The sequence below is a fragment of the Telmatherina bonti genome, assembly GCF_933228915.1.
Source record: "Telmatherina bonti genome assembly, chromosome: 13".
In the NCBI taxonomy this organism is placed as follows: Eukaryota; Metazoa; Chordata; class Actinopteri; order Atheriniformes; family Telmatherinidae; genus Telmatherina; species Telmatherina bonti.
The window spans coordinates 13,062,226-13,084,427 of NC_136611.1; the positions used below are offsets into that span (position 1 = coordinate 13,062,226).

General features: G+C 38.8%; 4 protein-coding genes across 4 annotated transcripts in view; 2 read left to right on the plus strand and 2 right to left on the minus strand.

Moving 5' to 3' along the window:
• The window catches only part of polb (polymerase (DNA directed), beta), a 4,440-nt gene extending 312 nt beyond the window's left edge, over positions 1-4,128 (plus strand). Inside the window, exons 2-14 of the mRNA XM_079250876.1 lie at positions 179-236; positions 752-818; positions 1,321-1,395; positions 1,482-1,540; positions 1,672-1,721; positions 1,833-1,884; positions 1,993-2,047; positions 2,132-2,204; positions 2,294-2,364; positions 2,461-2,547; positions 2,668-2,738; positions 3,020-3,159; positions 3,294-4,128. Of these exons, the coding sequence (XP_079107002.1) occupies positions 179-236; positions 752-818; positions 1,321-1,395; positions 1,482-1,540; positions 1,672-1,721; positions 1,833-1,884; positions 1,993-2,047; positions 2,132-2,204; positions 2,294-2,364; positions 2,461-2,547; positions 2,668-2,738; positions 3,020-3,159; positions 3,294-3,388 (953 nt within the window). The 3' untranslated portion in view covers positions 3,389-4,128. The remainder of the gene's footprint in view (positions 1-178; positions 237-751; positions 819-1,320; positions 1,396-1,481; positions 1,541-1,671; positions 1,722-1,832; positions 1,885-1,992; positions 2,048-2,131; positions 2,205-2,293; positions 2,365-2,460; positions 2,548-2,667; positions 2,739-3,019; positions 3,160-3,293) is intronic.
• Positions 4,129-4,830: 702 nt separating this feature from the next.
• On the plus strand, positions 4,831-6,969 carry dynll1 (dynein, light chain, LC8-type 1). The gene is made up of 3 exons (XM_079250825.1): positions 4,831-4,931; positions 5,683-5,821; positions 6,580-6,969. The coding sequence occupies exons 2-3, from the start codon at positions 5,690-5,692 to the stop codon at positions 6,715-6,717; spliced, it is 270 nt and encodes an 89-aa protein (XP_079106951.1). The 5' UTR covers positions 4,831-4,931; positions 5,683-5,689; the 3' UTR covers positions 6,718-6,969.
• A 1,224-nt stretch (positions 6,970-8,193) lies between these two features.
• rpl6 (ribosomal protein L6) lies at positions 8,194-11,689 on the minus strand. The gene is made up of 6 exons (XM_079250824.1): positions 11,520-11,689; positions 11,324-11,422; positions 10,579-10,722; positions 8,735-8,783; positions 8,464-8,648; positions 8,194-8,377 (listed from the first exon to the last, which is right to left on the minus strand). The coding sequence occupies exons 1-6, from the start codon at positions 11,667-11,669 to the stop codon at positions 8,225-8,227; spliced, it is 780 nt and encodes a 259-aa protein (XP_079106950.1). The 5' UTR covers positions 11,670-11,689; the 3' UTR covers positions 8,194-8,224.
• A 3,583-nt stretch (positions 11,690-15,272) lies between these two features.
• Positions 15,273-21,985, minus strand: acaa2 (acetyl-CoA acyltransferase 2). The gene is made up of 10 exons (XM_079250772.1): positions 21,862-21,985; positions 20,239-20,405; positions 20,016-20,144; positions 19,493-19,609; positions 18,936-19,083; positions 18,610-18,785; positions 18,278-18,407; positions 18,083-18,153; positions 15,971-16,125; positions 15,273-15,879 (listed from the first exon to the last, which is right to left on the minus strand). The coding sequence occupies exons 1-10, from the start codon at positions 21,875-21,877 to the stop codon at positions 15,798-15,800; spliced, it is 1,191 nt and encodes a 396-aa protein (XP_079106898.1). The 5' UTR covers positions 21,878-21,985; the 3' UTR covers positions 15,273-15,797.
• Positions 21,986-22,202: the final 217 nt, after the last annotated feature.

Genomic DNA, 22,202 nt, shown 5'->3' on the forward strand with positions numbered 1-22,202 from the left:
GCATAGTTTCGATGGAGGTCATATTATGCGCTGGGGTGCACTGTTGGACAATTCTTTTTTTTTATTTAAATGCTGTCTACCCCCATTTTCTCTTGAATCAGTATAATAGTATTTATCTGTATGAACATGAAGGAGACGTGAAATAAGAAAATTACTCAAAGTTCCCATTTATTTTCAGAGCTGGCCAACTACGAGAAAAATGTAAACAGAGCAATACACAAATACAATGCATACAGGTGAGTTTAAAAGCACTTAGTGACATATTTGAGAAAAAAAAAACTCAGGTTTGTATTGTGTATGTGTATGTGTATATATATATATATATATATATATATATATATATATATATATATATATATATGGGGGGGATATGGCCTTTTCCTTCATCGCCCCCACATCACAGACTCTGTCATTTTCAAATCATATATAAACCACCACCTATTTCAATCTGCTTTTTTCACATAAACTTTACTAAAACCATTTCTGTTGTAACTCTTTTAAAAGTAGTTTTTACCAGTTTTCTGTATTTTTAATGGTTGTTGGTTGCTTTATCCTTTACAGCAGCTTTGTTTTTTAAAAGCTCTATACAAATAAATTATTTTTGTTGTTGTTGTAGTAGTGAATAAACTGGCACTTTAATTGCTCCACACTGTATAGGATTGTGTACAGGACAGACTGAAATGACCTGATTATTAATTCTGTAAAACTGCCATGTTTATTTAGTGAATTATTCTGTTTCTCTGTTGGATAGGAAAGCAGCTTCTACCATCGCTAAGTACCCTCAGAAGATCAAGAATGGAGAAGAGGCTAGGAAACTGGTATGTGCACTGCAGTTTAAATACAGTAATTTCCTGCCCTTGTTCAAGATGCATCAGTGAATTTGCATCACTGTTAATTTCTGAAAACTTGATGACAATAGGCCACAGGCATATTAAGAGTTTATGCTTCAACTCTTTTCTGAGACATCGCAATCATCACATCAAACACTTCCTATTGGAACTTCTTGGGAGTTTCATGTTCAAGATGATATTAATGGTCATCAGTGGATTGATGGTTGTACATATTTAAAATCTCTCATGATTACCTGCAGTAAACACAATACTCAGTAAATACTCTTGCATGTCAATAGTGTTTTCTGGTAATTGGAATAAATTTGTTCTGTTTTTGAGTAAAGGATTCTATAATTTATCACAACTAATGCGGTTGTGTGTCAGGTTATGAGGCTATTAAATTTGAAAATGGTTTTCATTAGCTTATTTTTACATCTGGCCTATCTTTTGAAAATCACACACTACTCAACTCCTTTCCACTTTCCAACAGGATGGTGTTGGAGCCAAAATAGCTGAAAAGATTGATGAGTTTCTTCAAACTGGCAAACTAAGAAAACTGGAAAAGGTGAGTTTCGGTATGTTGAAATATATGCGTGATTCCACAGTGTATGAAAATGTGATTATATGTTTATTACCTTTTACTTTACTTAGATCCGAAATGACGATACTAGCAGTTCCATCAATTTCCTCACCAGAGTGACTGGAATTGGGTAAGTTGTTTATGTAATCAGTTTACAATTTGATTAAATAGTTTATACAGATTTATCTGATTATATATAATAACATGATTCATTTTAGTCTTTGCATGTAACAAAGTTCTTGTCTTGGGTCTTGAATTTAGCCCTGCTGCTGCCAGGAAGTTTTTTGAAGAAGGAGTAAAGACATTGGATGGTTTGTATACAATTTAAACAAAATAGTCATACAGCTGCAATCTACTGTGCATTGCTCTGATCTCTAGCTCTGGCTTTAACTTAAGTTATAATAATCAATATCATTTTTCAGATTTGAAAAAAATTGAGCACAAGCTTAATCACCATCAGAAGATTGGTCTCAAGTAAGTTTGGCAAAAGGGTTTATGATTTATTTGTTTATTTGTATCTGAAGGTGTTTAAACGAAGACTCCATTACCGGTGTGTTCAGTTGTTTACTTTGCTGTCTTTAGGTACTTTGAAGAATTTGAGAAGAGGATTCCAAGAGCTGAAATGGAAAAGATGGAGGTGATTGTGGTGTTAAATATTTGTAGTTCTTTAAAAGTAATAATGTCAGATCTGTTTTAGACTTATCTTGTGTTTTTTGTGTAGTCTCTTATTCTCAGGGAGTTGAAAAAAATTGATACAGAATATATTGGAACAATCTGCGGAAGCTACAGGAGAGGTATTTTTCTCATTTTCAGGTGAATTATTATTTTTATCAATCCTTTGGAATAGCAGTTCAGTCATTCTTATTGATTTTATACTTTACAGGTGCATCATCAAGCGGTGATATTGATATTCTGCTTACCCATCCGGACTACACTTCTCAAACTGAAAAGCAAGTAAGGCCTAATTTGCACTGTTGCTTGCAATTCTGATATTAAAAATGGTCTGTTGACATGACATTAATTTTGCTTTCATTTTATTTTATTTTGCAGCCAAAGCTCCTTCATGCTGTGGTTGACCATTTTGAGTCCATTGGGTTTGTAACTGACACACTGTCTAAAGGAGAAACCAAATTCATGGTGAGGCTTTGGATTGTGTAAACATTTTGATATCGTGATTAGTTATGCAGTTAGAGTAGTAACTACACCCTTTCTCTTTCACACATGATTCTTGATGATGTGCTGGATCTAATTTTCTAGGGAGTTTGCCAGCTGCAGACGAGTGATGAAGATGAGGGAGAAGAATACCTTCACAGGCGTATTGATATTAGGTAAGACCTATACCGAGTGTAACATCTGTTAAAGAGATGGGATTCCTTGTCAAAATGATGGCTGTTAGATTCATTTTTACTTCTGTTCAAGTCAAATTTTTATTTACCATATAGGAGAATAAAAGTGAAGTTCTGCCTCTGTCTTACAATACCAAACTGTGCCAATTAATTATATTTGTCAAAATGCTGCTAAAACTAAAGAAGGAACCCTTGTGCTCTGATGTGTACACTATGAATTACCAGTTTGTTGCCTACTAATTGTACATATCCCATTTTCAAAGACTGATTCCCAAAGACCAGTACTACTGTGGAGTTCTGTATTTTACTGGAAGTGACATTTTCAATAAAAATATGAGGACTCATGCGCTGGAGAAGGGCTTCACTCTTAATGAGTACACCATACGACCACTGGGTGTCACTGGTGAGTCTTAATAAAACATGAAAGAAGTTGTATCCTGTTGGAACTCTCCTCAACTTTAATCTTGAATTAGTAACCAGTGATTTATAATTCCATGTTTTAATATATGCTAAATTTCTTTTTTGTATTTTGTGTAGGTGTGGCAGGTGAGCCTCTGTTGGTCGATAGTGAGAGAGACATCTTTGAATACATCCAATACAAATACAAAGAGCCCAAGGACCGAAGCGAGTGAAGCGCATAACATCTTACAGTCATATCCAAATTTAAAGCTAAATCTATCCTGAAAAGATTTTAAGTATTGTGTGTTGTACTTTTTTAAACCAATCATCTATTATACTGAAAAGAAAATACACTATAAAAGGTGTTTTGGACTTTTTCAATGTTAAAGGTAGAATAATGACATTATGACCTCAGCATACAAAAATATGAATAAGAGGGAAGAAGAATTGGGAAGAAACTACTTAGGTTTTGAACTCTACATTTTAAGATGCCTTGTCTTGATTTTCACAGTTATGAATTATCGTCAACAATAACTTATGATACTTAATTTTTACTGCTTAGTTTTTTATGTGTAATTTTTTTATGCATCAAAAAAAGATTAGAACTTGAAAGCATGTGTAGCCCACCTGATACTACACAGCCCATCTGAGATGGGCTACACATGTGTTCCTGAGGAATAATGTTTGTTCTTCCTTGAAGATAATGTATTGCCATATTTTACAGATGACTTTTTTCCTAGTTATTTAAGTTGTCGACTACTTCACCTCTTGTGTTGGCCGTGGCTTGAAAATGTTACAATAATGCAGCCTATTTGTCATGAATGGACTTGAAATTTGGCTGAAATCGTGAAGAACATAGTGGTAATTGAATTTTGGAAACAAATTTTCCAAGTTTTTCCCTCACTGAAAACTAAATGTGAATGTTCTGATATACTTGATGACAATGCTGTAAGTATTTCGTAGAAAGTAACATGCAGTGGATTAAAGTGAAATATTACCAGAACTGGCTTTTCATGTGTCGATCATTAGAAATACATGATATCATATTTAAGGAAATCAATGTAGATTTGTAGTTGTATTTCCAATTTATAATTTGGAATTAGCAAAATGATTAAATACAGAATTTCATTATTTTTATTAGGAATATAGACCTGTAGGAAAAAATGGTTCAGCAGGATGTTTTTTATTTCCATAAGACAAATGCCATTTTTATAAATCTATCATTTTTCCAATGTGTCCTCTATAATTGCATATGTTTGTATATCATGTATATTTATATTTTTTATATATATATATATATATATATATATATATATATATATATATATATATATATATATATATATATATATATATATATATATATATGAATTTGGAAAGTACATTTTGTAACTTCAAGGACATTAGTGGTATATATAAACAATGCATTACAGTTCGTGTGTAATTTTAATGTATGGTACCAACCATAGACTGTATTGGTACCAACCAGGGATGTGCCATGATTACGTTGTTTACAAAGGTTGCCCCAGTAACGACGGTGTTGCAGTGCATCATGGGTTGAAATAAAATGCAAGCAGAAACACCAGAAAGATAGGCCTGAAATGACCAATGGCAACCCTCTGTGCATTAATACAGGCCAATAGGAGCACGTCGAGGCAGCAGTCTCCAACCGCCACACACCCACATTACTTTTGTGTCAACCACTTCGCGGGAGTTGTCACTACAGGAGCAATCAACCCATTTAAACTACCCACACTATATACGGACGACCAGAAGGTACATTTGCAATATAATATATATCATTGTGTGTGTTATTTTTAATCTATTCTCTTCCGTATTACTGAAACTATATTTTGTGCATTAAGCGTTTTTTTTGGGTGATGAATGAGCAGCTAGTTATCGTGCTGCAGCTAATCAACAGCTCAGCATCAGTGAGTGTGCATGTGACTTGTTTGAAGCAGCAACATCTGCTTCATGGAATTACTTGGCTAAATTATATGTGTGTTATTTACGATAGTTTAAGTGTTTGCTGTGGAAACCTGCACAAAATCGTTATGAGTTGGGGGTTTTTTTTTTTCTTCCCACCGGCTACTGTCTCACGTGAAGTAGTCTCGGGGACATGGTTACATTTTGCAGCCTGATCCCTGAAGAGTCTCGATGAAACCTCGGAAAAAATGAAGCGATCGTTTTAAATGTCTTGTGTATCCATAGAAACTACACAGAGCGCGCTTCCAGTGAGCCCAGCCACTGATGCAAGTTATGTAACACTTGTAGAAAAGGCTAGTTCAGATATTATGTAGTTATTATGTAACAACGCTTCACCAATTTACCTTTTTTTTTTCCTCATCTCTTTGCTGTCTCCACGAGCTTGGTGCAGATCATGATCGTCGACAGAGTTCACTCATTGTTGAACTCCGTTGACGCAGATTTTTGTTAGGATATTGGTCTCTATATCCAGTTACATTGTGTGAGTGTGTCACTGTGCCTGTGAGAATGATGAATTATCCGCTGTGTTTTGGTTACCCAGGGCAACAATGTCTGACAGAAAGGCAGTGATAAAAAATGCCGACATGTCGGAGGACATGCAGCAGGACGCTGTGGAGTGTGCCACACAGGCCCTGGAGAAGTACAACATAGAGAAAGACATAGCTGCATACATCAAAAAGGTAATTATATGTATGATATTTTTTAAAATGTGTGTATACGCTAAAATGTGTAGTGCTGGAGCACTTGATATATTTTAATCTTGGTTGCAGAGGAAGGACAATCAAGAGAATAACATGTTTTTATTAATTTTTGTTTTACTTATTTGACTGTAATTAACTGTAGTTTGACTTTGAGACACATCTCTAACCGTCATGTGTAAATTTAAGGAAGCTTTCAAGAATTTGACTGTATTTCTGGGTTATATATATGTAATGCATTATATTCCTTCGAGTTTCACTGACAGCTGGTTGATGGCATTGCATGCTTAGATTATATATACCTTTTTAATGTTTTTCTAAGGATTTACAAATTACTTTAGTCTCTGTATATCATACAGCTCAAGTCTTATATGCCATCATCAGATTCAGTAAGTTAAGCTGTTGAAGCTTGATAACATGGATGACAAACCTTGCAGCAATATATTTCTGCAGCAAGCTTGTTATTGAGAAGGAATGGGATATTTTGTTGATATTGTGCCATTTGCTGTCTATTAATGAAAGGAGATGCGTAAAGTTGTGTAATTGAAAGCATGCAGCTGATCATTCTTTTCCACCTACAATCTAATGAGCAGCTGTTGAAGCTTTTTTATAATGTCATCAAATAGATGTTTTTGAACTTCTGGATTATTTGTTGTAACAAGATGTTATTTTTTGGCCTGTTTTCTTAATAATTTACATGTTTGTTTTGCTTTTATTTTTTATTTTTTTGCCCCACACAGGAGTTTGACAAGAAATATAACCCCACTTGGCACTGCATCGTTGGGAGGAACTTCGGCAGTTACGTGACTCATGAGACCAAGCATTTCATTTACTTCTACTTGGGTCAGGTGGCCATTCTGCTGTTCAAGTCTGGCTGAGGCAAGGCATTTTCTCAGTCCCAGCTGACCAGACGTAACAGTACTGACTGACTCCACAAAAGGCACTTATCATTCCTTGGCAAGGGGCCGCTGCCTTTTTCTGTGCTGCTTTCTACTTTGTTGTTTATGAGGATTAAAAAAACAAAACAAACGTGGCCATGTTAAAGAGATAAAACACTTGTATTTATTTTTGTCTTGTTACATTAGACATGTCATTTTTTTAATTAAAGCGTAGCTGTTAAGCTCTCTGGGTCCAATGTCTTCTGTGGTCATTTCATTGAACAGCCTCCTTAGTCAAACCAGAATGACCTGCCAGTGTTGAAAGCACAGATGTTCAGTAGCATCAATAAGATTAAATTGATCAAATTGTGCTTGCTCACTCAATTTCAGTAATTGGAGCTGTTCCTTTGGTACAGAGTTTGACCACACATTTTTCCTAAGCCTCAGTTGAAAAATTCTGAAGAATGTTTGAGATGAAGGGAGATGCTAAAAACAAAACAACACTGACGTTGATTGTTGGTTGTCAGTAATGAAACTGCATTTTAAGAGAATACATACATCACCTCTTGTGTTTTTGAGTTCCATTTGGAAATGTAGGTGTTGCTAATGTACTTTACAATTTAAAATCATAAATATAACCTCAGGCTTAATATTTCTCATGCAAGTAGTGGCAACATTAGGACGATACTTTCCTACTTAACTGCCTTTCTTCACATTGCTAGGAGTGTCATCTGTGCAGGGGGCCACAACCAAATGAAGCCCCCTACTGAAACCATACTTGGTGTCATACTTGTATTGGCTTGGTTTTCACTACTTGTTTTCTGGCTGATTCTTTCAGTCCTTGGAAAAAAACCCAAAGCTAAAATAACAACATATGGCTCTTTTGTTTTAATGGAAAAACACATCTGCAATGTGGTCCCCCCCCAAGATGTTTCACGAATGAAATGGCGAACGAAAAAATGACCATATATATGGATTACTCCCATTACCATGGCTCCACTGGTCTTAATCAGTTCAGATAAAAAATAGTTTGGATGCACAACTTTGTTAGTAAGTGGCTTCTTATATAATTGACCATGTTCTCAAATATTGTGGCAGATTTTTATGACCCCATTTATTCACTGTAGGTCTTGGCTTAAAAAATCGTTTTCATATTTCCAAATGGTCAGTTCTGTGTGAACCAAATGTTGAAATACTGAAGAAATTAAACAGATTAACCTAAACTTATCACTGTGCAGACATGGCATTAATTTTAACAAACCACACAAGGCCTGTACAGCCTAAATGTTATGGACCTCATGTGCTCCTTGGGGACACCCTTCAGGGTCCAGGGACTCCCAAGGTGGAAACCACTACATTTGAGTCATAATTCTCTATAAAGCTGTATGCACTATACAGATCTGCAAAAACAGAAATGCATATAAAAAGAGCAACTTTAACAACACAAGGGAAACAAATAAAACACAGCAAATGGCATAAGACGTTGGTACTCTTTATTACAACTCAATTAGAAAACCAGCTTGTGTGGGTAGACACCATTAGACAGGAAGAAGGTAGAACGAAGGTATCCTTTCAGCTGAGGAACTTTCTTAATGAGAGGCAGGAGCTGAGAGTCCACAACCTTCTGATCTGCTTTCCTCTGCTCTGTCAGCTGGTACTTCTGCAGATGAAAAAAATGAATAATAAAAGACCACTTTCCACTGGTAATTTGCAGGTTGATTCATTTTAACACAACATCCAAAGTACCTCTTTTTCTGTGTCAAAGATCTCTCCCTCCTGATGACGGGGCCGCCTCAGCTTCTTCTTCTTGAAGTAAGAATCGTTGAGCGTTTTGGGGATCTTCATGCCAGAGATGTCAACTTTAGTATTTGTAGCAATGACAAACTTCTGGTGGGTCCGGCGCAGGGGGACTCTGTTCAGGGCAAGAGGACCTAAGGGAAGACAACATTTAATCATAAGAAAAGAAGAACACATTTAAACTGGTTCATAAAAATTCTTCTGCAATGCACATCCTCACCAGTAACAAGCAGGAGACCGCTTGAGAGCTGCTTCAGGAACACCACACGCTGAAAGAAAAAAGAAAAATCTTTGCATGAATCTGCTGTATTTGGTCATTTTCAATTCAAGACTCCAGATAAGACTAAACTGATTTGTCAAAACGTATTCAAGACATCAAAACTGCTCATCTGAAGAGCTACATGCAGGAAAACCGTTATGCCATTTAGATAATATTTGCAATCCTTTTTTCATGCCAGGCTATTTAGATAGGAGAAAAAAATCTTTTCGGCATACACTTTAATTTTATAGAGAGGGCTTTCTGCCTGTCAGTTCCTGCGCAAACATTATTTAGGTCAACTGCAGCTCTAAGTGTGTGTAGGCACACTTGCATCTATAACTTGCCAATGCAGCATGTGAGTGGGAGAGAGGGACATCGTCTGTGATATGAAGGGTGTAGGTTTGTAGTTGTGTGTCCAGCTTCCTTGTTATGACAATATATAGTAAAAAATATTAGATGTAATGAGCTCTTGCAGGGATGTAGCTTATCTGAATATCATTTCCCAATTTTTCTAAATAGTTCAATCTTGCTGTATGGTCAACAGGTTTGTTAGAAATGCTAAATTTTAGATATTAGTCACTTTCACTGTGCTGCATCCACAGCATTCCAGCCAGTTTATTCACTTTGACTCAGTATTTTCTTAATAATTATGATTTAATGTGATAGATAGTAGCTCCTTACAAAGTGCTGTGTTTCCCCTACAAATTAGAGTGGAAGCATTTAATTTTATTGTAATTTAAGTCCCATTTGAAGACAAGTACAGTGAGAAAAAGCTGTGGTGTTTTAGGCATGTGCTGTAAGAAAGACTGCAGGGAACTTCGGATGCCAAGAAGTCAGCCATGTCACTTTTCGATCATTTGATGCCAACTCTAGCAATCTGCAAACTTCCAGGGTTACACGTTAAAGTTTGTTTTCTCCAATATTGGGCCATAGTATTGTTAGATTCAATAGATGCAGGTAGATAACTTCGATAGATCTAACAGTCTCCAACAGCACTTTTCTAATGAGCCAAGTTCCTTCTGGTATCACATGGCGCATCATCTTCCTTCCTGGTGTTTCATAAATGTACAATTTCATGTACGATACAAGGGAAAACTCCAACTCTCAGAAGAACAAAAACAAAAGTCAGTTTTATGCTGCAAAAGCTTTATTTCTTCCCACATTCAGCTGTGAAGAGGGGCTGTGCGCATGTCTGGCTTTTTAGTTGTAACTTCCAGGAATTCCACAACTCTGGTGTGGATATTACTGCAAATTATCTAATTATATGGAACCTTTTAGAGCTAATATCTGTTTCAACTGAAAAAAAAAAAAGGATCAAAATCTTTTTCTTTTAACACAAACTTTGCTTGAGAATTTCGAATTAAGGTTGACACATGCAAAGTCATTAAAACTTCACATACATTAACAGCTAATTGTCAATGGGAAAAACTTCTGAACTTCTGAAAAGTATTGTAGTTTTATAAATGAAAATGAGTATTAATGATAGAACCACCTCTGATATAGAAATTGGCACCAGAGAGGACCTCCTTTCTACAGAGAATCATATTCTGCATTATCACAAGCAAAAAGATCAGATTCTAAAAATCTGCATGTTTATCTTTGTCTGGTTTCAAACCATTGATGTAATACAACTACTGTGGTACACTTAAGATATCAACTTGACCAGAGGTCACCGAAACAAGAGATCTAGTACTTCAATGGGACTTCTCTGGATAAACAATAGGCAAACACTAAAATATAAAATATTTTAAAGCCTGTATTAATTTCTTTACCATGAGATCATTATTGGTGAAGACTGTTCTTACCTTTCCACGGTGGCGACCAGTGAGCAGAATCAGGACCGTTCCTGGCGTGATGGAGGCACGCAGCTTCCTCTTGTGCTGGCTGAAGGGCTTTTTCCCATGGCTCTTCAGTTTACGAGGAACATCTTCTGTGGGGTAATAGCGGGGCTACAAGGACAAATAGGAAATTATTTTATTTAAAGCTGCACTGTCCAAAGGAAGCTTACTAATAAACTGACTAAAGTACAGCCAATCACTGGTAACATTCAAGGAGATCTGTACTGTTTTTGTTTTTCTATGTTGTTGCCATCATTTGTTTGACAAAATGTAATTTAAACTAGGGCATTACAGCTTCTCTTGACATTTTCTCCATTACAAAGTTGAATACTTTCACCATGTGATTAGTTGACAAAATCAAAACAAAAACATGTGAAGTTATAACAACCTACATGAAAACCTCAGATGTTCCCCTCAACTCCAGAGCTGTTGCACAAAAGACTGGCAGACCACTATAGTTTTTTTCCACATTGCTAAATGATCTTGTTTTTCTTTGGGAACAATTTATATGCAAAAAAATCTGTAAATAGAAACAAAGTGGACGCTGTGCCTTTAGGATCATTTACGTCATTGCATTTACTGCCAACATGAGAACTGAGACACGTTTCATGGATTTAATAGCTTTGTGTTTTAAATAGATTGTTGCATGAGAGTTCCCGAATTTGCATCACCCTAAGAGTAAATGTGAGGGATAAAACAGCACATCACTCACCATCTTGCGCAGCTTCACAACACGGGTACCCCCATTCTTATCTCCCCCAACAGTCTTCACAACGGTGAACTGGGGTCTCGCCTTAATCTTTTTCTCAATCTGGAAAAACAAAAAAGATAATCAAAGAAAAAACTGTGAAATGTATTTGGATTACTTCAGTTTTAATTTTTGGAGTGTTTGATGTGCCTGGCCTCACCTTGGTCTCAGTTGTCTTGGTCTTCCTCTTGTACATGGCGCGGCGGGAGAACATAGCTGAACGGGAGTAGCGGCCGATGCCCCGTGCCAGGACCGGGTTACGGCTCCCGTGCTTCTTCTTGGCAGACTTCTTCTTGTCTCCCTCTGCCATCTGCAAGAAACCGAAGCAAATGACAGGTTTTTACTGACACTGTTGTAAAAAAGCTCCCCATGTGCCATAATTTACAAGAATTGTAATTAACAAGTGAACAAACTGACTGATACTTTCTTATTGGAGTCTTGGATGCAAGCTGTTACAACACATATCTAAAAAGGGGGGTTGGCAGTATCTTTTTATATAATGTGTGTCTGTGTGTTTCCTTTATGTCTGATTTTAAACTGTAAAGCGTTTTGAGTCACATATTTTATGTTGGAAAAGCGCTTCATAAATAAAGTTCGATTGACTGCTATCAATGGCAACCTCAAACAAGCTAATACTGCGGCTGCGCCAACTACTTAATGCACTAATACAAGGAGGAATAGATTCATACTAGAAATCATCATTTCATTAATTCTACGCAGTTTCTGACATTTGGGGCCATGAAGCATGACAAGTATGGTAGCTAGGAAGCTGCTAGCATTAGAGTGGCTTAGCTGGCTAGCAAACTGCTCATATCCTAGGAGGACCTAATGTTGTTTTAGATCAAATGTGACACCAAGTTTGTGTGAACATGCTAAACTAGGGAATAACAAAAACGACCCGTTTCTATGAAGATTTTATTCAACGTTATGGACTAGACAGATCGGGTAGCCGGCGGCCTACCAAGTGGCGATGTGCTAAACTGCTCATACTTACAGTCATGACCGATAAACTAAGGTAATAATCATGTCAAGCGTATCATCTAAATACCCTGTTTCAACTCATGTCTCTTAGATACCACTGTTTTTATTCTTTATAACAGATGAACACAGATAGTTATTCACACAGTAACACGTAGGGAAAGCCATCTTACCTTTGCTATGAAAAAAAGACCGACATCCGGGAACGTTACGCATATAAGGACGTAAATAATGACGTCTTTACGTAATGTTTCAAGGACGTAATGGTCCTTGTAGTTCTTGAAGGATTGTTTTCTGTATTTTTGTATTCTTTTTCTTTATAAAGATAACATTTTATTACCTCCACCATGGAGGTTATGTTTTTACCGGCGTTTATCTGTTTGTTTGTTTGTATTCAAGATAACTAAAAAAATTATATATATATATATATATATATATATATATATATATATATATATATATATATATATATATATATATATATATATATATATATATATATATTTACACTATTCACAAAAAGTTAGGGATATTCAGCTTTGGGTGAAACTTCACAACAAGCCTAAAATGCATTCAAACAGGTGAACTTAATGTGATCTTCTCTAAGCTTTTAAATGCACATGTCCAACTGTTAGATGTTTCAATAAATTTTGCACAAGTTGCTGTTCTCCAACTAGGAGCTTAACGGCAAAAATCACGGCAGGTGTGTGATCCTTGAATTGACCAATAAATGTCCTGGTTCAATTAGAGCTGGTGTTTAAACAGTTGTCCTCATCATGCTGTTCACATTTTGACATCATGAGACCAAGACGACACCTAACAATGGAACAGTCCCTTGCCATTGCGACGCTTCAAACAGGACGTTCTCAGACAGAAGTGGCCACTGAGCTTGGAGTGTCACAGAGTGTCATCAGCAGGTTGCAACAGAGATATGGAGAGACTGGAAGAGTCACAGAAAGGCCTAGAAGTGGACGTCCTTTGGCCACATCCCGTGCTGATGACGGCTACATTGTGAACACTGCCCTGAAAAAAAACGGATGATGAATGCCACTCAACTCCAGGCACGTTTAAGAGAGGTGAGAGGCACCCAAGTGTCACGTCAGACCATTCGAAACCGTTTCCATCAGCGTGGTCTGCGTGCTAGACGACCTGCACGGGTACCTGACCACACCACCAGGCACAGGCATCATCGTCTTGCATGGGCCAGGGAGCATTTACGCTGGACGAGGAACCAGTGGGCCTCAGTGCTGTTCTCTGATGAAAGTCGATTCACACTGAGCAGAAATGATGGCCGGCAACGATGTTGGAGACGTCAGGGAGAGCGCTATGCATCAGCCACTGTTGTCACCAGGCCAGCTTTTGGTGGTGGCGGTGTTACAGTGTGGGCAGGGGTGTCCACTTGGTACAGAACTGCCCTACACTTTGTGAATGGTACAGTGACAAGCCCATACTACCTGAATAACATCATTAATCCAGTGATTGTGCCCCTACATGAACAGCACAGGCCTAATTTCATCTTCATGGACGACAATGCTCCTGCTCATCGAGGCCGCATCATCAGGGAACGGCTGTTGGAGACTGGTGTACCTCAGATGGAATGGCCTGCACTTTCTCCAGACCTGAATCCCATTGAAAACCTGTGGGATCAGCTGAGTCATCGTGTAGAGGCTCGAAACCCTGCACCCCAGAACCTCAATGACCTGAGGGCTGCCCTTCAAGAAGAGTGGGATGCCATGCCTCAGCAGGCAATAAGTTGCCTTGTGAACAGCATGAGACGTTGTTGTCAAGCTGTAATTGATGCTCAAGGGCACATGACGAGATATTGAGACGTTCAAATTTTTTGTTGTGGTGTAACTACCATTGTTGTTACCTTTTGTGTTGAATGAATTTTTTGAGATGAGGAAATCAGTAGTGCATCCTTCTACTTAAATGTCTTACTTTTATGATATTATATCACTGTAGCATGAACATATTGCATTTTCCATAAATTTCACCTGAAAGCCAAATATCCCTAACTTTTTGTGATGTGAAAAGGAAGAACTGATCTAATTATGGGGGTGATCCAGATCACCTTTTGGATCCAGGAACTTTTAAAAGATTTTTTAACATAGTGAGATTTTTTTTTCTTTATTTGTGTATGTAGCTCCAAAGAAAATGGTTGGAGCACTTAGGAGAAAAATATAGGACAAGCTTCCAACAGGTTGTAAAATATATCAAAGTCTGATTCAGGTAAAGGAATTATTCCAGATAATATGATCCAGAATATGAAAAAATAGAGGGCCTTTGGAATTGTCATTATAGAAAGAGAACAAATAAATACATATGAGAACTTTGGCCCTTGGCAGAGGTTTGCGCTCTCTGAGGGCTTTTCTAGTTTATATTTCATTCAATGTTCCCAAAATTGTTTGGGGCATGTCTGATGTTTTTTCATTTTTTTAAACAAAGTGAATATTTAGCTATGTGCACCATCTGTAATGAAAAGAAAATATATTTCCTGCTTAACTTTGACAAAAAAAAAAGGTTGATTGTTTTGCATGTGATTTATATGCTTGAATAATTAAATGTCAGTCAACGCCATCAACTTTATTTTGCTTTCTTCTATACATTTAATTAGTCATTAATTTTTCCAGAAAATGTTCCAAAAATAAATATAAGAAATTATATTTGTGTGTCAATATCATTTCGTCATCCAATCTTTATGGTTTAAATAGTCCCAAATGTCCTAGTGTGGGAGCAAAAAAATAAATGCATTTTCCCTACAGTATAATAAGAAGTTTAAAATAAGTCCAATAACAAGCTAATTATCAACTTCTTTAATCCTGCAGGAACATTGAAAACGTCCTGCTTGTGATCCACTGGAATGCCAAACGGTTAAGATATATAAAAAACAGAAAGAGAAAGAGAGAGATTACAAAGGACAAGAGATGATCATGAAAACATTAGAAACAGAATTTATTTCAGTTCGTATGTAAATTTTATATTTGATGCTTTGACATGGATGTACAAAATCCATTGTTTTGACAACTGCAGGTGCAAGCAGCAGTATGATGAAAATGGAGTGATCAAGAGCATTTTAAGGCAGACAGTTCAATAGTATACTACACACGTTAACGTCATCAAAGACCCAGTACTCAAACTTAGGCACAACAGACACAACAGACTGATACCCTACTGGGGTAAGAGTACAGAAGTGTAGTTCTGAAGTAGTTTTTGATCTCCCAGGAATCAGTAGATATTGTACAAATCAACTTAATTGACATACTGCATAAGCAGCAAAAGTGAGATTACTTTTCAGAAAGAAACCAATCAGCTGTGTCTCTTCGGAGCATTAATACATTACGCGTCAATAAAACAAAATCTTTTGAGAGTATATCAACTGTGTTTGATTTCAGATGAGTGGATGGTGTGTTTGTAGGACATTCTTCTAAAGAAATCCAACTTCAAATCACAGCTTTCTCCATCAGCAGCTTTCGAGGATGATTGCAATGCCTTGACCTCCTCCAATGCAGGCAGACCCGATGCCATACTTGCCTCCCCGTCGCCTGTCAGAAACAAACGTACTTATTCAAAGCAGGCATCTCCTGGTTATATAATTCCCTGTGCATACACAGAGATAACTTATTGTTGCTCTACCTGAGCTCATGCACTAGGTGAGCGGTGATGCGTGTTCCAGAGGCACCAAGAGGATGTCCGAGGGCGATAGCTCCACCATTGACATTGCTTTTCTCCGGGTCCAGTCCAAGAGCCTTGGCAACAGCCAGGTACTGAGGAGCAAAGGCCTCATTCACCTGTGCAAAGATACAGACACCAAATTACTTTACCCACATGTTAACCTACTAACTAAACATCAAACTTAGTGTTATCCTCTACATTAACATGTCCTGACCAGTAGCATGACAACGGAATGACGGTCAGGTTGCCGTATTAGGCTGAACAAATGTACTCTTTCAGGAAGAGCCTTTAGGATATGGAACTACCCTTAATTCTTAAATTTAATTCTTTATCATTATATTAATGTTGTGGTTCCTGCTCTGACCTGTGCTGCAGTGGGTGTGCCTGTTTCCCTGGCAATCAAGTCCACACCAGGTTCTCATCGGGAAATCAGCAGCAGCAAGATAAAAGGCCAGCTCAGTTCACCAGTCATCGCCTGATTGTTGTTTCATCTGTGGTAACAGCTCTCGGCCATTGCAGCATTTCTGCTTAAGAATTTAAACTGCTTGTTTCACAACTGTCTGTTCTGTCACCAGTGCATGATTCTTGCCTGCCTGCCCGTCAACCTGCCTGCCTGCCCGTCAACCTGCCTGCCTGCCCGTCAACCTGCCTGCCTGCCCGTCAACCTGCCTGCCTGCCCGTCAACCTGCCTGCCTGCCCGTCAACCTGCCTGCCTGCCCGTCCAACCTGCCTGCCCGCCCGTCAACCTGCCTGCCCGTCCAACCTGCCTGCCCGCCCGTCAACCTGCCTGCCCGCCCGTCAACCAGCCTGCCCGCCCGTCAACCTGCCTGCCCGCCCGTCAACCTGCCTGCCCGCCCGTCAACCTGCCTGCCCGCCCGTCCAACCTGCCTGCCCGCCCGTCCAACCTGCCTGCCCGCCCGTCCAACCTGCCTGCCCGCCCGTCAACCTGCCTGCCCGCCCGTCAACCTGCCTGCCCGCCCGTCAACCTGCCTGCCCGCCCGTCAACCAGCCTGCCCGCCCGTCAACCAGCCTGCCCGCCCGCCCGCCAACCAGCCTGCCCGCCCGCCAACCAGCCTGCCCGCCCGCCCGCCAACCAGCCTGCCCGCCCGCCCGCCAACCAGCCTGCCCGCCCGCCCGCCAACCAGCCTGCCCGCCCGCCCGCCAACCAGCCTGCCCGCCCGCCCGCCAACCAGCCTGCCCGCCCGCCCGCCAACCAGCCTGCCCGCCCGCCCGCCAACCAGCCTGCCCACCCGCCCGCCAACCAGCCCGCCCGCCCGCCAACCAGCCTGCCCGCCCGCCAACCAGCCTGCCCGCCCGCCCGCCAACCAGCCTGCCCGCCCGCCAACCTGCCTGCCCGCCCGCCCGCCAACCTGCCTGCCTGCCCGCCCGCCAACCTGCCTGCCTGCCCGCCCGCCAACCTGCCTGCCTGCCCGCCCGCCAACCTGCCTGCCTGCCCGCCCGCCAACCTGCCTGCCCGCCCGCCAACCTGCCTGCCCGCCCGCCAACCTGCCTGCCCAGGAGAACAATAAACCAGTCCTAGTATCCACATCCAATCTGCACTTGGGTCCTTGTTTGTCCTACACCACAACAATTAATGATATCATAAATATGTTTTTGCTATTTCCGCTTATAACTGCAGGACTGGACCGGAGAGACAGCAGAGGGAAAAGGTAAAAAAAAAAAAAAAAAAAAGGACGAATGGACCGAGATGAGAAAAACGGAAAGCAAAACAAAAAGTAGAAAACAAACCACAGCAACTGTAATAAATCCTCAGAAAAACTAAACATCTTTTACACTGTAAAGAAACAGGAAATATAGTCTGTGTTTGAGGCCCAAAGAGAAAAAAACAATCCTCCAAAGCAAACCTGTCCAGCGTTGTGACAGGTTTGCTTGATGTCTTCATCTTTTGGATGGTAAGGAAATATTTCTACTTTGATTTTCAGTAGTAATGTAGTCATTTTTAGATTAGTATTTCTTTATTTGCACCATCATCTGCTAAATGATCTGAGGTCTTGTTACATTGTATATAACAAGAAAGAAATCAGCAAAGATTTTCCTCCCTCAGTAACAAACCTCCACAAGATCCATGTCCTTCAGAGACAGGCCCGCTTTTTTAAGAGCTTCTGTAATGGCTGGAACTGGGCCTAAGATGATGAAAGGAAACCAGATATTTTAATAAAACAAAATAATGTTCAGGCTCATTAAACATGTATAATTTTAAATTTAAAAGGGGTTCAATTACATCTCTATCACAGAAGTATCACTCACCAATTCCCATAATGCTTGGGTCACATCCTGACACATGATACGCCACAATTCTGGCCAGTGGAGTGAGCTTGTGTTCTTTCAGTGCATCCTCACTTGTGATCACCACAGCACCAGCACCATCAGAGACACCCTGCACATCAATAAGATACATAGAAATTATTTTCATCCTTCGACAGAAATACATTCTTACATGATTTTTACATCAAATGATATTTTTCTGTCCTTTTATCCAAAGTGTAGAATTCAAAGTCATTTCTGTAACAATGTGAGGACAGAATTCTGGATTTCTTTAATTGTACCATATTTTGAAAATAGGCAGCAAGAAAACTGACCGAAGCGTTGGCAGCGGTGACGGTCCCTGCCTTCTTGAAGACAGGAGGCAGTTTGGCCATTTGTTCTAATGTGGTTTGAGGTCGAGGGTGTTCATCCTGAGTCATGGGCACTTTGCCTTTCTTGGCTTTCACATCAATGGGGGCTATTTCAGCTGTAAAATGTCCACCCTCGTGAGCTGTGAGGAGAAAAAGTTACAATCTAAGTATTAAAAATATAATTGTATGAAGAAGCTGCATTTTGGCTGCTGAAATCGCCCCAAGTAACATTTCCTTTTATTATCATTTTTATGCAACAATATATAAGGAATGCAATAACAAATACTTACCTGCCTTCCACCTTTGCTGAGTCTGGTATGCATAGTTGTCACAGTCTTCTCGTGTAATCTGGTATTTCTCTGCCAGGTTTTCCGCTGTGATGCCCATCGGGATCTTGACATGCAGGTCAGTCAGACCTGCCCACAAAGTGTCCTCTAGCTGTAAGACAGGTAAGAACGGGTTTTATATTTATCAGTATGTCCAGATTAATTACATGCTGCCAGTTATATCTGCCAGGCCTTTCTTTCCTGTTAAAGGAGAGATTTTTGTTTGTTCCACTGACACCCACCACTCTGCAAAAGCTCATGGTTGGGTGATACGCTTGGCTACTTAGCTGTTTTTTTTTCAATCAGCTTGTATGTACGCTGATTGAACCACAGTTAATTTATTTTAATTGATTTTGACTGTAAAGGGCTCTGAGATGACATGACGCTGTACCAATAAAGCTAAAGCTGAATCGAATCGAATCGAATCGAATTAAATCAAATCATCTTTCTGGCCATTACATATTTTTACGTGAACAAGTGCTCAGCTACCAAATCTTAAAGAAAAGGAAGCACTAACAAACCTTAAGATCAACTCCAAACTTTGTACCAAAGCGGATGTTTCGAACAGCGTACGGAGCCTGGCTCATACTCTCTGAACCTCCACACAGGACCACCTCTGACTCCTTGAGACAAATCTCCTGTAAACAAACATTTAATTCACACTTTAATTTTGGACCATAAGGCAAAACAATGAGATGTAGTAATCTTAAAATATGTGAAATACTCTATTTCTAACCATCTTTGGAGCATCCTTGGTATTATAAAATCCCACACAAATCCACACATTATTGTTTATTTGTACAACAGTGTTACTACAAAGTCAATTTTGACAAATATTTCATGATGTTTTGTCACATGTTCAAAAGTGAAGTTAAAAAAATGATGGTTTGAATATGAATAAATAATCTATAATAATCTATACAGCAGTGTAATAATTCTACAGGCAACGTGAAGCAGAAGTCACAGCAGAGCAGTTGTATTGGACTTTACTGGATTGCAGAAGTGCATTTAAACATGCAACATTGGTCTTGATGGATTGCTTACATGTGCACCATTGATGATGGACTGAAAACCAGACCCACAGAGTCTGTTCACAGTGAGGGCAGGCACAGGGATGGGAACGCCGCACCTCAAACCAACATGACGAGCAATGTATGGTGCATCAGCTGAGCTCTAAAAAAATTAATTAAAAGATGTTGTAACACTGGGAACAAACAGAGCATGTTAATATTTATTAATATGTCTTGTCATTAATCTGTTGAAATACCTGCATAACATTTCCCATAATGACACTGTTAACTAGTTCTGGGGCCACACCACCTGCAGTGAGGGCAGCTTTGGCTGCATGCTCAGCCAAGTCTGTTGCACTGTGATCTTTCAATACACCCCCGTAGGTACCAAATGGAGTGCGCTTGGCTGCTACAATAAATACGCCTATGAAGAAAAAGCACAAATTTTAAAACAGCAACAACCTGCTAACACTTGCCAGTCGGGAGCCACAGTCAGAGACCAGCAGCAATGCAATAAAAGAGGAAACATACAAAGTGGAATTACTTTGCAAATCCTAAAATATATAGAAATCTCTGTTCCATATTAGGTTAGCTAATATTCTCTCAGCAGATACTCATTTAAACAAGATGAAAACCCTTTTTCTAATTTGTTTTTAAGAATAAGAACTATCACCACTTTAAACTGAAATACGATATTGATACATTTTTTAGATTTCTATCAATGAACTAAACTGTTGGTACATGAACTGTATGTGCCAGGAAGGACAGGATGCCCTGACCTCGACTGGGCACTCGCAATTTTGACAAACAATATAGCTGGTAGAGTGTTATAAGGCTATAGCCTTTTGCATGAAAATACTTTGAAATCCATAGTCAGACTAAAGCTACTGGGAGAGAAAGAGCTAAATAATAAGAGACATGGGGAAGGACAATGAAACTATTTTTCTATTCTATATTTTATTTAATAAATACTAGTTAATGCCTTTATTGCAACCTTTTGGTCTCTTTGTGTTATTTTCTTTTTAGTCTGATAAAACTGAACAATGCATCCCACCCTACACAGCCTCATATGTGAATTCACTGAATCGAAATTACAAAAATGAAAATTAAGTTTTTATGTCTTCAGAGCATTTTTGGGATTGAATGTTGTATTGCAATTAAATAATAAAATCAGTCAAATTATCTGACAAATTAACTCTCTGTGTGTGATCAAGTTAGAGTAATAACACTTGCATTTAACTATTGAATTAATTTTTAGGGTCATAGACTGTATCCCATTTACAGACAAACAATATTATGGATTAATGAACCCCTTTCCCCACATTTTTTCAGAACAGTAACAATTTAGTTATGAAAAAAAGCTCCCAATGTGCCATATGTTAGTTTTTCCAAAACAAATAAATAAAAGCTGTTTGTACCAATCCAAAAGTAATCAGATCTGATTTATTTTCTGAGTTGAGTCCTGACACCACCTTGTCAGTACATGATTGGTACGTGTTTAATGTGCATACATGTGGTTTATTCTTGGTCCACTTCTTTGAAGAAGTAACTAAATTTAATTTGTGTATTTATTTATTTATTTATTTGACATTAAATCTCTTTTCCAAGAGGAAAGTTTAATCAAAGAGCTGTTAATGATTTTAACACAATCTGTCACCTTTCGCCTACATCGCAGTTTCACTGAGTAAAGCAGACTTTCAATTCCTGACATCTAAATAAATAAAAGGGAAAACTTTATAGACAATTATAATAATGATCAATGATAATAACGCAGTTACGCACAGACTTTAAAAATAAACTATATACAATGGAGCAAATCTACACTGTAACGACCAAGCCAGCTGTTTGACTGTATACCAGACAGAAACATATTTATTTACCTCTGAGAAGTGCCATTATGTCTGCTCAAAACTCTGCCACTGTCTGGTTACACTTTTCAGACTTAAATCTTGCTGTAGACCTGCAGACCACGGTAAGAGATGTGCCCACTGCGACCTTTCCCCCAAATAAAGCGCGATAACCTTTTGTCCGCACAATGAGATTCGACAAGCGTTTTCACAATTGAATTCATTATCTGAAATTATTAGATGGTAAAAAGTAAACTGTATGTATTTTTGTTCAACTAAATGGGTATATCTTTGAGAAATTTTAATAAATAAATTTAATCTTGTGCTTTTTAAAAATACGCGAAAGTGCGGAGTAATTATGAACAGGTTTGTTT

Excerpts from the sequence above, each read along its gene's own strand:
- dynll1 (XM_079250825.1), top strand. The coding sequence starts at position 5,690 with ATGTCTGACAGAAAGGCAGTGATAAAAAATGCCGACATGTCGGAGGAC. Across the intron at positions 5,822-6,579 it reads TAGCTGCATACATCAAAAAG|GAGTTTGACAAGAAATATAA; the intron begins GTAATTATATGT and ends TGCCCCACACAG.
- rpl6 (XM_079250824.1), bottom strand. The coding sequence starts at position 11,669 with ATGGCAGAGGGAGACAAGAAGAAGTCTGCCAAGAAGAAGCACGGGAGC. Across the intron at positions 8,784-10,578 it reads CTGGTCGCCACCGTGGAAAG|CGTGTGGTGTTCCTGAAGCA; the intron begins GTAAGAACAGTC and ends TTTTTCTTTCAG. Across the intron at positions 8,378-8,463 it reads TCTTTGACACAGAAAAAGAG|AAGTACCAGCTGACAGAGCA; the intron begins GTACTTTGGATG and ends TTTCATCTGCAG.
- acaa2 (XM_079250772.1), bottom strand. Across the intron at positions 19,610-20,015 it reads CCATCATCAATGGTGCACAT|GAGATTTGTCTCAAGGAGTC; the intron begins GTAAGCAATCCA and ends GTTTGTTTACAG. Across the intron at positions 18,786-18,935 it reads TCAGCAAAGGTGGAAGGCAG|CTCACGAGGGTGGACATTTT; the intron begins GTAAGTATTTGT and ends TTCTCCTCACAG.